The 15,291-nt window shown below is 51.5% G+C and overlaps 1 protein-coding gene across 39 annotated transcripts in view; it reads left to right on the top strand.

Moving 5' to 3' along the window:
- The window catches only part of CACNA1C (calcium voltage-gated channel subunit alpha1 C), a 727,463-nt gene that overhangs the window by 126,804 nt on the left and 585,368 nt on the right, over positions 1-15,291 (top strand). For all 39 annotated transcript variants that reach the window (XM_074325148.1, XM_074325146.1, XM_019757254.2 and 36 more), the window contains one exon: positions 12,023-12,344. In XM_074325148.1, the coding sequence (XP_074181249.1) occupies positions 12,023-12,344 (322 nt within the window). The remainder of the gene's footprint in view (positions 1-12,022; positions 12,345-15,291) is intronic.

Genomic DNA, 15,291 nt, shown 5'->3' with positions numbered 1-15,291 from the left:
CAGCAGGGGTGCAGGGAGGTGCACGTTGGGCTGTGCCTTATCCTACCTGCTCTTTGAGGTCGGGTGGCAGGAGATCAGGCACCAGGCCTTGGAGGGGGTTCGACCAGCTGGGGAGCGGTGATCGCAGCAGTGAGAGTTCTAGAACCTGAGTCCTGAGCTTGAAGGATCTCTTTTGGTGCTGGGCTGAGCCTTTTCATTCTCAGGAAGAGGAAATTGAGAGCCGACGAAGGTGCGTGGTTTGCCTGAGCGCACAGAACAAATGTGATGAAGACAGGACTAGACTTTAGCTCTCTTGGTTTCTGGCCTGGCCCTTCTCCCACCGAACTCAGGGAAGAGTCAAGATGGCTTCATATCTATGTGAAGCTTACTATTTACCAGGAAGCGAAAGCCTCAGGGACACTTGCTTATTTTTCCTTGCCTTCCACCTTCTTGCCTGCCTGCTGTCTGGCAGAGGTTTTGTGGGGATTAATGAGATAAATGGCTTTGACTTTTCTAAATGAAAGAAGCATTATACTTTATACAAAGCATCGCTATTAAATGGCCCGTGAGTGCAGAGGAGTAAGCTAATGGGTTTCTTTTGTCCCACCGTAATGAGAACTGGAGATGTCCGGGAGTAGGACAAATAGTCTGTGTATGGGTGCATTTGTGTGTCATGTGTTTAGTGTGTAAATATGTGCAGTGAGTCCCCCCCACTCCCACACACACGCAGTACAATCCCACTCACAAGGGCAGTATTCCAAAGCCTTGCACTGGTAGAGGATCCTGGGGAAATGGAGCACTGTTTTCAAGGGTCTCTGGAGAGATTCACTCGTTCACAAATGGACGCTGTTAATATTTGTGAGTGAGAAATAGGAGTTTTTAAAGAGGTGGTTGCTTCACATAGAGGGTGTGCTTCTGGGAAAGAGACTTTTAAAAACACGTTCGTGTTTCATCTCACTTCACTGCAAACGAGGTACTCTTCTTTGGTGCCCTGAGACTTTGCATGGGGACGTCTGTGGACTGATTGCTGTTAAGGACTACTAAACAGCTGAGTAGTCCTTTCATATGCATCACCTCATTTAGTCCTTATCATTGTCCTGTGAGGAATGTATTAGTGTCTCTGTTTCACAGACGAGTAAACTGAGGCCCCGAGAAGCGTGCCTCTTGCTGTTTGGCCGTGTGGCTGGTGGTGTGAGTGACAGTTGCAGGGAGAGGGGCCTGGGTTCTGATCCCGGAGGCATGCACTGGACGAGAGCCGCTCACGCCCTCTGCTGTCCGCTTCTGCTGGACCCTCCTCAGAGGGCTGTACGGATGGCCCGTCTCAGACCTAAGTTCTGAGCCCAGGTGTCCTGACGTGCAGGCAGCCCTGGTGCCTTCCCCTCCGTGTACACATACCTCATCATACATCATGGAGCCAAGCTGATATGAAATAGAATGGTTGTTAAAAATCGAGATGACAAAGAAAAAGGAAAGGATCTTATCCATGTGTCAAATCAGCCATTTCACTTCAGCCTAAACCTAAATGCTTCTGTTTTCAGGGGGCCACAGCTGGAGCCACAAGGGTGCACACGGCCCTTTGTCCAGAGCTTAGGTTCGGGTCAGCAGAGGGCTCCCCAGAGGTGGGTGCTGAATTCTCACGGGCTTCTTGTTTCTTGGTGGCTGTAGTTAGGTGCTTGTGTTTTCCTGTGGTGCTGGGGCTGGCAAGTGAAGAAGGGGGGCAGCCGGTTGCCACATGGGGTCTGTGTGTAATACCTCCCCCACCACCATGAGTGGACAGCATCTGCGGCTGGTTGGGCCAGAGTAAATTTTGGAAGCATACCTAAAGAATAAAGCAAAACCATAGCTTTTTTCTTTCTGATTACCGAAGAATTATATATTGTACTAAATTTGGCAAATATAATAAAAACCAGCTAGTACTCATAAGGCTCTGACCCTCAAGCACTGTTCTGAGAGTTTGACATTTACTAACTCATTTGGTCGTCATGACAGTGCTGTGTGATAACCACTGTGACGGTCTCCATTTTACACATGAGCCAGCAGGTACACAGAGGTTGTGGCTGGTCCAGTCACACAGCTGGTAACTGGCAGAGCCAGATTCTGCCGGATCCCAGGCCATGGCGCTGCGTGCTGAGCAGATCTGCCTGGGGACAAGTCTCACTTGTTGTTGACAGATGACCACTGGTAATATTTTGAGGTGTTTGCTTTTAGTTCTTCTTCTATGAAAAAAAGTATCTTTTGCAACATTGGGGTTCTCCTGTATATACCTGTTTGAACCCTGTTTCTGTTGCTTAAAATTATGTTATGGAGTTTTTTTCTGTATCATTTAACAAACATTTTTATGGTTTCCTACAATTCTATCATATGGATACACACTGATTTATCTACCCAGTGATGGGCTCCAAGCTTGCATGGCTGGAATCCACGCTGGTCAGGACCCAGGTAGGCACGTTGTTTGCCAGAGTCTGGTTAGTCCCTCAGGGTAGCTTCTGAGAAGGCTGGTCGGGTGTTAGAATTTCCGAAAGACTCCTTTTGGAGTGCTGACTTGCTTTCCTGCCAGAGCCTATCAGCTCATGCTGCCCTCCGGTGAAGTGCAAGAGGCCTGCACAGACCTGAGGCAGTCAGACCTTCCCTCCCAAAGTGCAGAAAGAAAGGCTCGTGGCTGGGAGGGTCTGCGTCTGTGAGATCCAAGTGCCAGGCTCAGTGGGCTGCGCCTCTGCTAAGGGCCGCTCTGCCCTGCCTGAGTCAGGCTCCGGCCATGTGGCTGGGCATCCACAGGCCCCACGGACTTAGACAAGTGACCACTGGCTCCCAAATGTGCCAGCCCACTTCAGTGGGTGACAGTAAGCGGCAGGGTGAGTACTGGCTGAGCAAGCCTTCCTGGCACCCTGTCCTCCCAGGTGGTGAGAGGAAGGAGGCTGAGGCCACTGACTAGACCAAAAACCGTCCTCTCAAGAGAGCCATGCCTCGCATGTTCTAGTGCCGGTGACTGAGAAAGGGGCGGTCACGCTGTGTCTACCATGTGTCCCTGAAAAGAAGACCTAGCCAGACATCAGCTCTAATGCGTCTTTTGGAGCAAAAGTTAATATAAGACCCTGTCTTATTTTACTGTCATATAAGACCCCGTCTTATATAATGTAATACAATACAATACAAGACTGGGTCTTAATTTTTACTCCAAAAGAAGCATTAGAGCTGATGGTTCGGCTAGGTCTTATTTTTGGGGAAACAGGGTATATTTTCCTACTAGTAAAATGGAGCCAAAGCAGCAAAACCCTCAGTGTCATGGGACCGGAAGTCTAAGTAATTAATACGCTGGGAAAAACATCATAGGACAATTGCATTTTGAGACAGTCACTCATTCATTCATTCAACACATTTTTAGTGTGTACACACCATACTCCAGGCTGTTTGGGGCTCTGGGGAGTATAGCTGTGAACCAAACAGACTAAGTTGCCTGCTTTGGGGGGCTTCCCTTCTGATGGGGGGAGAGAAACAAATATTCACTTAACATATGGTAATAAACACACTGAACATATGACAAATATACTGATCTAAAAGAATCGAATAATATTATCTCTGTAAACTTCCGCACAGAAATCTGTGAAGGCTAAATACAAATTCTGCAGAACTTCCATGCGGCAAATGTGTTTGGAGCAGCTACTGACAACCATTCTGCTAGGATTTCTGAGGCTGCAAAGCTGGTTCCTGCTGTGAGGGAGCCTGTGAATCAGCGGCAGAACAAGAGAAGGGCCCAGATATCAGAGTGCAGCTCCTTCCGGAACTCACAAGCTGAAGCAGAGGAGCGGACCAGTGGCGTTTGGGTCCCATCAGTGCCGTGCAGGGCTCTGAGACACTCTTCCCTGCTTTCCGCACCCTCTGCCTGTCCCCAGACACCAGCAACTGGAAGGATTTCCCGTTTTTCTAGCTGAACACCTGACCTCACTCAGGGCTGGACCTACGTTTTCCACTATAAAGCCTACTCCTCAGTTACACTTAAAAAGCTGAGATCCTCACTTTTGAGAAACTGGAAATGATCCCCAATGAGGCCCTGTAATTTAGGTTTGCAGTCATCAGCGGGTGGTGATAGTTCAAAGAGCAAGAGGTTGAGATTTCCCTCCTCTCGTTGCTTGGAAATAAATGAAAGAAGTATTATTATTTCAAGTTACTGTCTTTGGTTGGAAAGTACGGTTTAGCTGTTTGTATCTATTCATTTGTTTTCTGCCTGCTTTTCTCCCTCCTGCTCTCTGATCTCAGTATGACCTGATTACCCTGCAGGAAATGGCTTTATGAGGAGGGTCTTCTAGCCAAGGTAACACTGGCTCCAGTCCTCTACAGATGGAGGCTAGTTTAGTCCAGTGGGAGTCTGTCCAGCATTCCTTTCCCCCTTTTCCTTCCTTTAGACCAGCTAGCTGCCCTGTGAAGAACAGAAAAAGGGTTCAGTGTGCTGGCTCCCTAGAAGGTGTGAGCACCAGTAGCTTTACCATTCTCCCAGTCGGTTTGGGCTTCTGGAATGCTCCAGGTTCTCTGCCTTGGCCCTGCTCCTCACAGACAGGTAGGTGTAGACTAGATACGAAACAGTTTTATTTAAGGCAGTGCCGATCGATTGAGTCAGGGAGATGGCCACAGATGTCCTTCGTCCTACACTGTCTCCGTTTTGGAGCAGATTTGACTACTGATGGTCATGGCCTGTTCTGAGCAGCCCCATCTCTCATGAACCGTGTCTGTCGCAGGGTGAGGGGCAGGACAGCGGGAAGAGTACGAGAATGCTGTTTGAAAAGAGTGTGATGATCGTTCAGGTCTGAGACAGAGGAAGCGGACGCACAGCACCGAGGTTGTGACGCCCTGAAAACCCTTTGCGTGTTTGCTCGGGGGGAGTTACACCCCAGCTGGGATGTCTTGGGGTTCTCTTAGGCCCACCATAGGCTGGGGGGAAATGTCAGCTTCTTCCTCTGCCCATTGGGAAAACTAGTTTCTCATTCAAGGGATTAGCTACTGAAAAAAATGACTTTTGGTTTCTGTGTTGTTTGTTCGGTCTTAGACTCTCTTATGCTTTGAAACATGTCTTTTTGCTGATCAGAAAATCCACCCACCCAGAAGAATCTGAATCAGTTCTTGATTGCCTTTTTTAAAAAAGTTCCTTCGCAAATTAGGATTAAGTGCTCTGTTGGTACGCTTTCCCGTTGTCCACACCTGACTGCTAATCACGCTCTTTCCATTATGGCTTACTCTAATGTAGACCTGTGCTGTCCACTGTGGTAGCCACTGCCCCATGTTGCTATGGAAATGGAAACTAATTGAAATTAAATCAAGTGTAAAATGTAGGTCCTCGGCTGCAAGTGCGTAATGGCTGCACTGACTGGTGGCTGCCATCTTGGAATCCCAGAACTATAGGACATTTCCATCATTGTACATTGTGGCTGTGCACTGTACGTCTCAGTCAAGGTTCAGATCCATAGCAGACACTGCTGTAGCCATTTGAAGGCGAAAGATACTTAGTACAGGAATGTAAGGGCTTAGAAAGTCATTGGAACGATTTGGAGAGCAGGCTGTAGGCTGGGCCTCCAGGAATGCCCACCAGAGCAACACTGGGGAACTGGCCCACTGAGAGGACGGGGGTCTGGAATAATCGGGAAGCTGGGGGATCTGGAAGTCACTGTGCCAAGAGCTGGCTCCAGGATCACACCCCTCATCTGGGTTCTGGGGGCCAGGGAGCCACCGCCAGAGCCCTGCCCATGCTGAAATAGCAGTGAAGTAGATATCCTGCTCACCCGGCCTCCTTTTGGTTCAGTTCTTGAGTTGGCCAACCCCATAGTGACAGCAGGAAGTCCAGTGTAAGGGAGGTTGGAAATTGCAGTTTTTCGCTCTCTAGCCTTTGCAGGACAGGAAGGCACATTAGGAGGAGGTTGGAAGAGCTGCTGAGTTTGTTAGTCTGCTGTCCCCCACATCTGTCGCAGGCGCTGAGCCAGACCTGAGTGTCCAGAGGAGCCGCGCTGGGGTGGGGGTGGGGGGGTGAACGGGCCGCAGGTTATCTTCTAAGACCAGGAAATAGTATCTTCCCTGTTGGGTTTCCTAGCGATCTTTGTAATGCACTGGATAGGGGAGGTTCATAACTTCCTTTTTTCTATTTATCTGGCCTTTAATGGGCAGAGAAAGCATAGTTTCTGTTTCAGGTTGGCTGCTACAGCCGTCCAGGGAATGTAGGCCCCTTGCCACTGCAATGAGATGACAGACAGCTGGAGCCAAGTGGACCTCTGCAGAGATCTCGGGTGACATTTATAAGCTTGAGTGAAAGGATTTCCTTTGCACTGTAGAGATTGCTGAGTGAGAGGACGTTCAGGACAGTAGGAAAAATGCATGTACAGTTCTCTCCTTTCCAGGGATGAACTGATGTTTCTTGCTCTTCGTAAATCAGTCTTGGTGGTTGTTGTGTGTACAAAGGCTGGTCATCAGTGGTGACCTTTGTGCATGGCTGAAGGTATGAAGGCTGAAGAGGGAGGCCTGCAGCCCCGACCCTTTTTCCATAAGGTGGCTAACTGGGGATCTCGTTATGGTGCCGGGGGTTTGGCCATCTCTATGCAAGGTTAGTATGGAGGCAAGGAAATGGGGACACATTGGTAGCCAGTGTCTGAGCTCTACTTATTTAAACTGGGAAATCAGGGTTGGGGTTTGGAAGAGGAATCATTTAAGCCCAAACCTGAAGCACGAGAAGGAACCACCAAGCAAAGGGCAGAGGGAACAACATACTGAGTATGTGCAAAGGTCCTGTGGCAGACACGAACTGAGCGTGTCTGAAGGGTGAAGTGTGAAGCCAGTATGTCAGGAATGCGCTGGATCAGGCCAAGAACAACGAGAAGAGGTCAGAGAAGTGGGCGGGGCTTCATCAATCATGCAGAGTCTGGATTTTGAAGAGATTTAACTAGGAGAACGACAGTGCCTGATTTATGATTTTTATTTCTAAAAGGTCACTCTGGCTGCCACATGGCGATTGGTTTGGGGATAGGCCAGAGAAGTGGGAGAAATGTCAGGGGACTACTGTCACAATCTGGGCAAGAAATGGATGGTGGCCTGTACGAGAGAGGTGGCCTGGGGGATGCATGTCTTTGCTCACAACCTCTGCCCTCAGAAACGCCCCCACTGTCACATCTGCCATGTAAGCAGGAGGGCCCACTCTTTAGGGCATAAAAGGGCTGAGTCCCACAGCGCTGCTGAAGCTCAGCTGTGCCCACCTTCACCTTTATCGTGACGCCATCATCCACACAGTCGCTGGCAGCTGGTGAACAGCTTCGGGCTCTGGCCCTGGATCTGGTGTATGGATGGGGATGGATTAAAGGGGAAAAGCAACCTTTTCATCACTGAGCACTTTCTCGGTGCTTGGCACCCCGTCTCACTCACGGGGGTGCCAGGGAAGCATAAGCCCCGCCCCTGACTGGGACCCCTCCATGGACCTCGCAGAGCAGGATACCTGCAGCTGACCACCCGTTCCTGTGGGGTCTTGCCCTTGTCTTGGTCCCTCGGAGAAGCAGCATCTACTGTGTGCGTGACGAGGGAGCTGCTGCTGTCTTCAGGGAAGCTGGGCCATTTGACAAATGGGAGTCATTTGCTTCTGCATGAGGAAGAGATCACAGCACTGGGCACCCACCTGTTCGTGGGCCTGATCTGCTGAGCTGCGGTTCTGGGGCTCCGTCAGGGGTGAGCGCAGCCGTGGAGACAATCTAGGAAGGCAGGAGCCAGAGCAGATTTAAATGGTGGCATCTTTTCAGCTGGCAGCCAGGAGACAGAGCTTTGAATCAGCTTTATAATTTGAAAATTGGTTTCTTTGCATTGGGTGGTGATTTTGTGCTAACAGAAGCCATCAGGCACACAATGCTGCTTGCCTTTCCTCCATGGCACTGCTCTGGATTCAAAGGTGCTGAGCCTGAGATGAGAGGTTTTCTATTCTGGGGATTCTTGGAGAATTGTGCCTCCTTGGCATGGGGTCTGTGCCCCTCATAGAGCTGGGGTCTGGGTGAAGGAAATTGCTTGGAGAAGGGGCGGCCCAGTGGTGCCTGGAGCACAGCCCCCAGAGGAGCCCTGAGGGGCCATGCCAGTCTCACCTGTGTGTGGTTCTGTGTGACTGTGCTCTTCGCCATGTCACAGGCCGCAGCAATGCTCAGAGCTGCCAGGACCAAAATACTGAAGGCTGTTTTCTTGTCCTCCGGCTGGGGAGACGTTGACATTCTGTTTTTCCCCATGGGCTTCTTCGTATGTGCTTTCTCCAGATGGTGTGCTCCAGAGAGGTCCTGTGCTCTGGGAACGGTTCACATGAGAATAAGGTCACCAGTGTGGCATGGCTCAGAAGGCAGCCTCCCAGGACGTGGCATTTAGAACCCCCCGGGCGCGGTGGGGAGGCTGTGGGGTCCACGCCCCCACAACCCTTGCAGGGCGATGGTTGTGCTCTTGCACTGGTGCATCCTGCCTTCTCCGCGAGTGTTGCCCAAACACTCCTTGGTGTTGGAACTGGCAAGTGGTGTGAAGGACGGGGATTAAGGCAATGCTGGGGGGTGAGTACAAAGATTAGAGTGTGAAGACAGTGCGGGAAGGTGTGAGGTGTTGAGGGCTTGTGGAGAGGAAAGCGTTGGGGTCTGGAAGGGCTGACGATGGGGGTATGGCTGCATTTGTGTATGTGAGGGAAGAGGAAAGTTAGTTCAGGAAGACAATAGAGTCTCTTAAGCATTGTCAATGCCAAACAGGTAGTCCAGGAAGGAAAAATGGACTGCAGGTTGAACAGACTGAATTAGAGGACCAGCCTTCCCTGGTGAACCTAATGAGACGAGAGGTGAGGCCACTTTAGCCTCAGTCACTCCAAGCAGCAAATGGGAACAGGGACGCTTCTCACTTTCATCCATCCCCGAGGTGCCCAGGGTTACTGAAGGGCTGTTTGGGTAGTGGATGCCGTCCCACAAAGATCACGTCCAGTGTAAAGGGTGTTCTGGGGGTCAGAAATGCGGCCTCTCCAACCTCAAGGCCCATGAACCGGTGGAGGTGTGTGTGCTTAGCTTGTGACCACGTATGTGAGCGTGCATGTGTGTGTGCACGTGGCGTGTGTGTGTGAGGTCTGAGCAGGCGGGGTGGTCTCGCCTCGCTGTGCTTGCTGCAGAAACCTTCCATTGTGTCACTTGGTGACCTTTAATGACTCACACACTTTTGTTTTCTTATGTGTTAAATGGAGATACTCATGCTGCCTGGTTATTAAAGCAGCTCTGATGCTTCAGCTGCCTTGATTTATTTAAATCCTCTCTTCCAATTTGTTCCTTGGGGGTCTTATAAGGAAGGTGTGGGTCCACCTTACTGGGGTCTTAGCATCCACAGTGTGTGCAGTGGCGAGGTGTGTGAGAGACGAGACGTCTGCCAGGAGTGTTGGGGTCTCTGTGATCCTGACATTCTGGTTAATACACTCTACCCCTGGGGTGCGGCAGCTGCCTGGAGCGGCCGGGGCAGGGCAGAGGAGGTGGGAGAAGGGGAGAAGGGAGTATATGGTGAGAAGGGAGTCAGTGTCACATTCAGAATGTAGCCAAGGATTGAATATGGCAAAGAGGCAGTTTTCAGGCCCTAGTGCGTGGGGGTGGGGCTCCAACGCCACAGGGGCCAGATGGCAGTAGTGCAGGAGGCAACTGTCCTGGGAGCAGAAGGCAGTAGAGCAGCTGGTAAAGAAGACCTGATGTGCTCATCTTGGTGTCATAAGGGTGGTAAATACGTGGCATCTGTGATACCCTTCCCTATCATTGTTGCTGTGCAGACATCACTAATCCACCATGATATGCTTTCCTGTCGCACTCAGAAAAGTCTCAGAATCCTGTAGGTACAGCATTTTGGACAGTGATGCCAGTCGGTTGGCACAAGAGTGGAAAATTGTCTTCTGCCACTGGTGTGATGATGAAAGGACATAGACTTTGGAATCTGGCAGAAATGACACCCCTGCCAGGTACAAGCTTTGTGGCACTGAGCAAGCATATTAGTCAGGTCTTTTTTGGTTGCCAGGGACGGAAACCCAATTCAAATTGGCTTAAGCTAAGTTACTTAAGCACTGAAACCAGAAAGCTCAGGGGAAGGCTCGCGTCAGGCACGGCTGGATGCAGGAGTCCAGAGAGCTTGTTGGAGTCTATCTGTGGGACAGGTGCTCTCTGGGTGAGAATGTCCTGACTGGCTGAGCTGGGTCACGTGCTCCTCTCTGAACTGGTCTGGGAGAGACAAGTCTGATGGTGGGGGTGATAGGGTCCAGAAAGCAGGTCACACTGGGAGAAAAAGTTATCTTAAAGTCAGATGTAAAAGGATGAGCCGCAGATAAGAGCTGAGGAGAGCTGGCTGGGAGGGTGCCAATTGTTTGTCTGAAGCCTGGTAAGCTGCAGTGAGGAGAGGTGAGGGGTTCTGCCAGGTGCTGTTTCTAGGCTTAGCAGCTTCCCTGGAAGGACCTTGTGCAACTGAGCAGAGCAGAGGGGCATTGTGGGGGGACTTGGAAGTGACGTGCATGCAGCCGCCTGCCTGCCCCAGCCACAGGCTCCCAGGCCATTGACATGGCATCCAGACGCCAGGCTCTCTGCCCACAGCAGTACCCCATTCTCTGTGGCTTTTCTTGATCCTGCTACACCTGGTCAGTTGACAGATCTCAACGTCACGCTTCTGTTCAGGGGCATGCAGGTTTGGGCCCAGGCTGAGCTGATGACTTAGGAAGCCTTATAGGATTCCGGGGGGGGGGGGAGTGCATCTGACCCACCAGACTCAGGTGTGTCCCCTGAGTCCTGTGGTGTCTTAGGGACAGTCCTGAGTTGCCATCAAACCAGGGCACTGCAGATGCCCCTCGTCTGGATTTCACTGGTTCTTACTAAGGTCTCCTTCCTGACAATGTCTGTCTTTCCCCCTCTCCCCCCCTCCGCCCCCGTCAACCCTGCCACACACGGTTCCCTTTCCCACATAGAAAGTCACCCCAAACAGTGGCTTCCTGTAGCAAACATCGCTGTCTCCCACAGTTTCTGTGGGTCAGGAATTCAGGAGGGGCTCGGCTGGGTGGTTCTGGCTTGGGCGCTCTCCTGAGGTTGCAGTCAGATGGGGGCCGGCTGGGCTTGCTCATAGCATGGCAGCCACAGGGCAGTCAGGCTGCCTCATGGGGGGCTGGCTTCCCTCAGGGCCAGCGTCAGAGAGCCCAGTGGATGCAACATTCTCTTACTTGGAAGTCATATGATGTCACTTCTGCTGGACTTTATTGGTCAAAATGGTCACCAAAGGCCAACCCCTTTTTAGGAGGAATGGGTCTAGATGCTATTGCTCAATGGCAAGAGGCTGTCAAAAGGTTTGGCGGGTGACTGAAAACCATCACAGTCCCTTACCCCTCCTGTTAAACCATTAGGGCTAATGGGTTTGCGGTACCTGGATGTAACCTTACTTTGCCTAACCCCCTTATTTTATTATACTTATTTTTAGTTTTTGGAAGTCAGGTGCAGAGATTTGAGTGAATTATACTCTTCGACTCCTGTGCGTTTGTCATCATTGATTGATACAATGGCTCTTATTCACTTCATTCAATCATTCATTCATTCATTCATTCATTATTCCTTTTTATCCCCGTATCCTACTCCCATTTTCCTCTGCACCTTCTTTAAACAGCCATTCTGTTCTCTTTAATTGATACCATTTTATTTATGTTCTCTTATATAAATGTATTTTAATTTACATATATTGCATTGTGTATTTATCTTTTTCTATATCCTCCCTTTCTCACTAGCACCAGTGTTTCTGAGGTCCATACCTATTGTAATGCACACATCCCATGTCTGCCTAAAATGAGGCAATGAGACTAGCGGGGGAGAGTGACCCATCAACGTCACACAGCTGAAGTAGGATAAGAACAGATTTCCCAATTCTTTTTTTTCTCAGCGTCACACACGACAGTTTCCGTGGACCACCTCCAGGCTTAAACTGCAATCGTTTGAAATAAGGAGTTTAAGCTGTTGTGAGTCTGGGATGCAGAGCTCTCCTGGTGATGGCTGTCCTCTGTCCTGTTCTCCTGCAGGTTCCAGCTATGGGAGCCCACGCCCAGCGCACGCCAACATGAATGCGAATGCGGCAGCAGGACTTGCCCCCGAGCACATCCCCAGCCCGGGGGCGGCCTTGTCCTGGCAGGCAGCCATCGATGCGGCCCGACAGGCCAAGCTGATGGGCAGCGCTGGCAACGCCACCATCTCCACCGTCAGCTCCACACAGCGGAAGCGGCAGCAGTATGGGAAACCTAAGAAGCAGGGCAGCACGACCGCCACGCGCCCGCCTCGCGCCCTGCTCTGCCTGACGCTCAAGAACCCCATCCGGAGGGCCTGCATAAGCATTGTGGAGTGGAAGTATCCTTTGTGCCGGGCGGGGCAGGGTGCCCTGAGAGCCGGGCCCCTGGGGCCTGCTAGCCAGTTGTGGTACCCACTGAGCCTATGAAGTGGTTCCCAGACCTACTGTGTGCAGAGCACGAGGCAGAGCTCTGGGTCCTACCTCAGAGTGGAACTGGAATCTCTGGGGGTAGGGCATGGGGAGCTTCTTGTATAACAAGCTCCTCAGGTGTTTGTTTCTTTCTCTTTTTTCCATATAATAAGCAACATTTGAGAACATGAGCCTAAGAGGTTCTGAAGTATCTCTTACCTTGCTGACTTTGCCCAGCGACCTGCTGGTGTGTTGGGTTAATCGTGGTTTCATGCTGCTACTCCAGAACCTTCCTTTCCTCCCACGTGGTGACGTTGGCATAGTTTCACGACCTCCCGCTCTCCAGGGCTGAGGAGCCCAGCAGATGCCAGAGGGCGAGGTCAGTGACTCCAGTCTTGGTTCCAGGCCTAGGATCAGTGCTTCTCATTCTGGGCTGCGCAGTCACACCACCTGGAAAGCTGTCACAAAGCAGGGGCCCAAGCTCCACCCACACACATTTTAAAGCTCTCGGGGTGATTCTCATGTGCAGCCAAGTGGAGAACACTGGCCTGCCATGTTCAACACAGGTCCGCTTTGTGTGGAAACCGGTGAGTGGGACCTGGGGAGAAAAGGGCTGTGAAAGGTCGGGCTCTCACTACGGAATCCAGGCCCTTCACATGATGGGAATTGTGGGTGTTGGAGATGGACAGGGCTTTGGAGATCAGTAGGTCCGCCTCTGACCTTCCCGAGTGAGGGAGTTAAGCCCCTCAGGAGTGACTCTTGGGTCATGCAGTGACAGACAGGACTAGAACCCTGCTGCTGAGTGCTGGGCCTGTTTATAATGAGAGTTCCTTCTGGCAGGGCTGCTGTGGCTCCCAAGGTTCGGGATTGGAGTGGCAGGTTTTGTCTGTGAGTGTCTCCAGAAAGATTTCAAAGTCTTGGGTAGTGGTTGAAAGGTTATGAGATGACCTGGGGAGACAAGGAAATTTCTGTTCCGCAAGAACTGTTAGTTCTATAAATGTGTGAACACCTCAGCTCAGAAGTAACTCCAAGAGGATGCAGTTCAAGTGGAGTGTCTGCTCTGACCCTGCCAGTCTGCCCCGAGTGGCCAGTGTGCTTCCAATTCCCAGGTGGGTCCGTGGAGGCTCCGCTTTGGGCCCCCCGTCAGGCTGGTCTCACAGCTGCTTACTCAGAATCATGGGGCTGGAAAGCTGGGGGCCCTGCATGTCAGGCTCCCCCAGCGAGGAGGGTACGGAGGCCTGGGGAAGTGTAGAACTTGCCAGAACAACATAGCTGGCAACTGACAGAATGGAGTTCCAAAGACAGGTTCCCCAAACCCCAAATCACTTCCCACACCCCATGCACCCATGGCATAGAAGAGAGCTACTAGGGTAGACAAGCAGCGGACGCAGTGGGACCTCAACACCCACCCCATTGTGGCCCTCCCACCTGTGTCCTGACGGGTCCTGGGCCACCCACCCCCAGAGTTTCTGTTCATCATCTCCAACGAAGTAACCACGGTCACCTCCCCAGGTATTAGCAAGGGCTGTGGAATCCCGCATGTGTGGAAACACGCAGAAAGCTACCTCGGGAGAGTGGTCAGTGCGTGCTCGTTAACTCTGAGTCCACTCTTCCCTCCTGGATGGATGGCTCCCTGACAAGGAGTCCTGAGTGCAGAGTGAAGTGTCGGGCGACATACAAAACCTAGGAAGAAGGGAAGAGGGGGAAGGTGACAGTAGTACCCAGGGCAGGTGGGGGAAGAGTGGGAGGGTGGGGGCTTCCCAATGGGAGTGTGTGAGGTGCTGTCCACAGAGACTGGGCAGGCCCACGAGGCCACATTAAGGCAGTTACCCAGGGTGCCATCTGTGGGTCTCAGCGACCTCACTGCATCCCCCCATACTTAGGCAGAGGGGTACTGCAGCCACCCTCCCTATAGGAGAGGAAGCAGACCCAGCCTCGGCAGTGCCACGTGGGTGCCATTTCCAGGCTGCCTTTGAAGGGGAGCAGACGGGCGAGGATGGTCTGGTGTGCCAGCCAGTCAGTCTCTTGAAAGCGTGGAATCTGACACTGTCATTAGGGAGAGAAGGCAGTTTTAATAAATGAGCTGGTTGTCCCTGGGTGACACAGAATGCTTCCAGAGCTTACTGGTCCTCCTCTGCTTTGTTGCTGGTGGCTTTTTGTATCTGCCTGGTTGGTTTCTTTACTCGTTACCTCCCCCAGCACTAGCCAGTACTTTTAGGAGGGGAGGGCATAGAACTGACAGTGTGTGAAACACCCCAAGGGTAGCATCGCCCCTTTGTTGGAGGGACCACACTGACATCTGAGGACTGCGTGTGTGGGGTCTGGCTCCATAGAATTATCCTTGCCTTGGTGGGGGACACGGGGGCCAGATGATGAGAACAAAAGTGGCCAGTGTTTGGGCTGAATATCACTTTCCTAAGCAGATGGAGAAAGGGCCAGGAGGGAAGAAGGACCTGGGAGGAGGGCTAAGAGAGCTAACTTCCTAAAAATGCTTCAGGACGTCTCCAGGATTCACAGGTCAGCGTCCAGTTGTCCTTACAATCCCACCCCGCAGCCAGGCTTTCTGGATTTGAGTGCCATCCTTTCGTGATGTCTGTGACCTTGGACAAGTTGACATTTAACCTTTCACTTAGAAATGGGCATAAGAGTTGTATGTTCCACTCAGGGTGTTTGTGTAGAGCAGTTAGAACAGAGCTTGGCACAGAGGAAGCTCTCAGAGTAAGCTATGCCCTTCCTGTGACCTTTACCATCATCATCCTCTCATCACCTATACTGTGGCCAGCTCAAGGGGCAGCAGGCATGTTGGAAAAGATGAGTCAGTAGGTCTGGTTCTGGTCCTGGCTCTGCTGCTGGCCAGCTTGGGAACTGGGAGAGGTG

This window comes from Rhinolophus sinicus, linkage group LG02 (genome assembly GCF_036562045.2).
Source record: "Rhinolophus sinicus isolate RSC01 linkage group LG02, ASM3656204v1, whole genome shotgun sequence".
NCBI lineage: Eukaryota > Metazoa > Chordata > Mammalia > Chiroptera > Rhinolophidae > Rhinolophus > Rhinolophus sinicus.
This window is presented reverse-complemented; position numbering and strand designations above follow the sequence as displayed.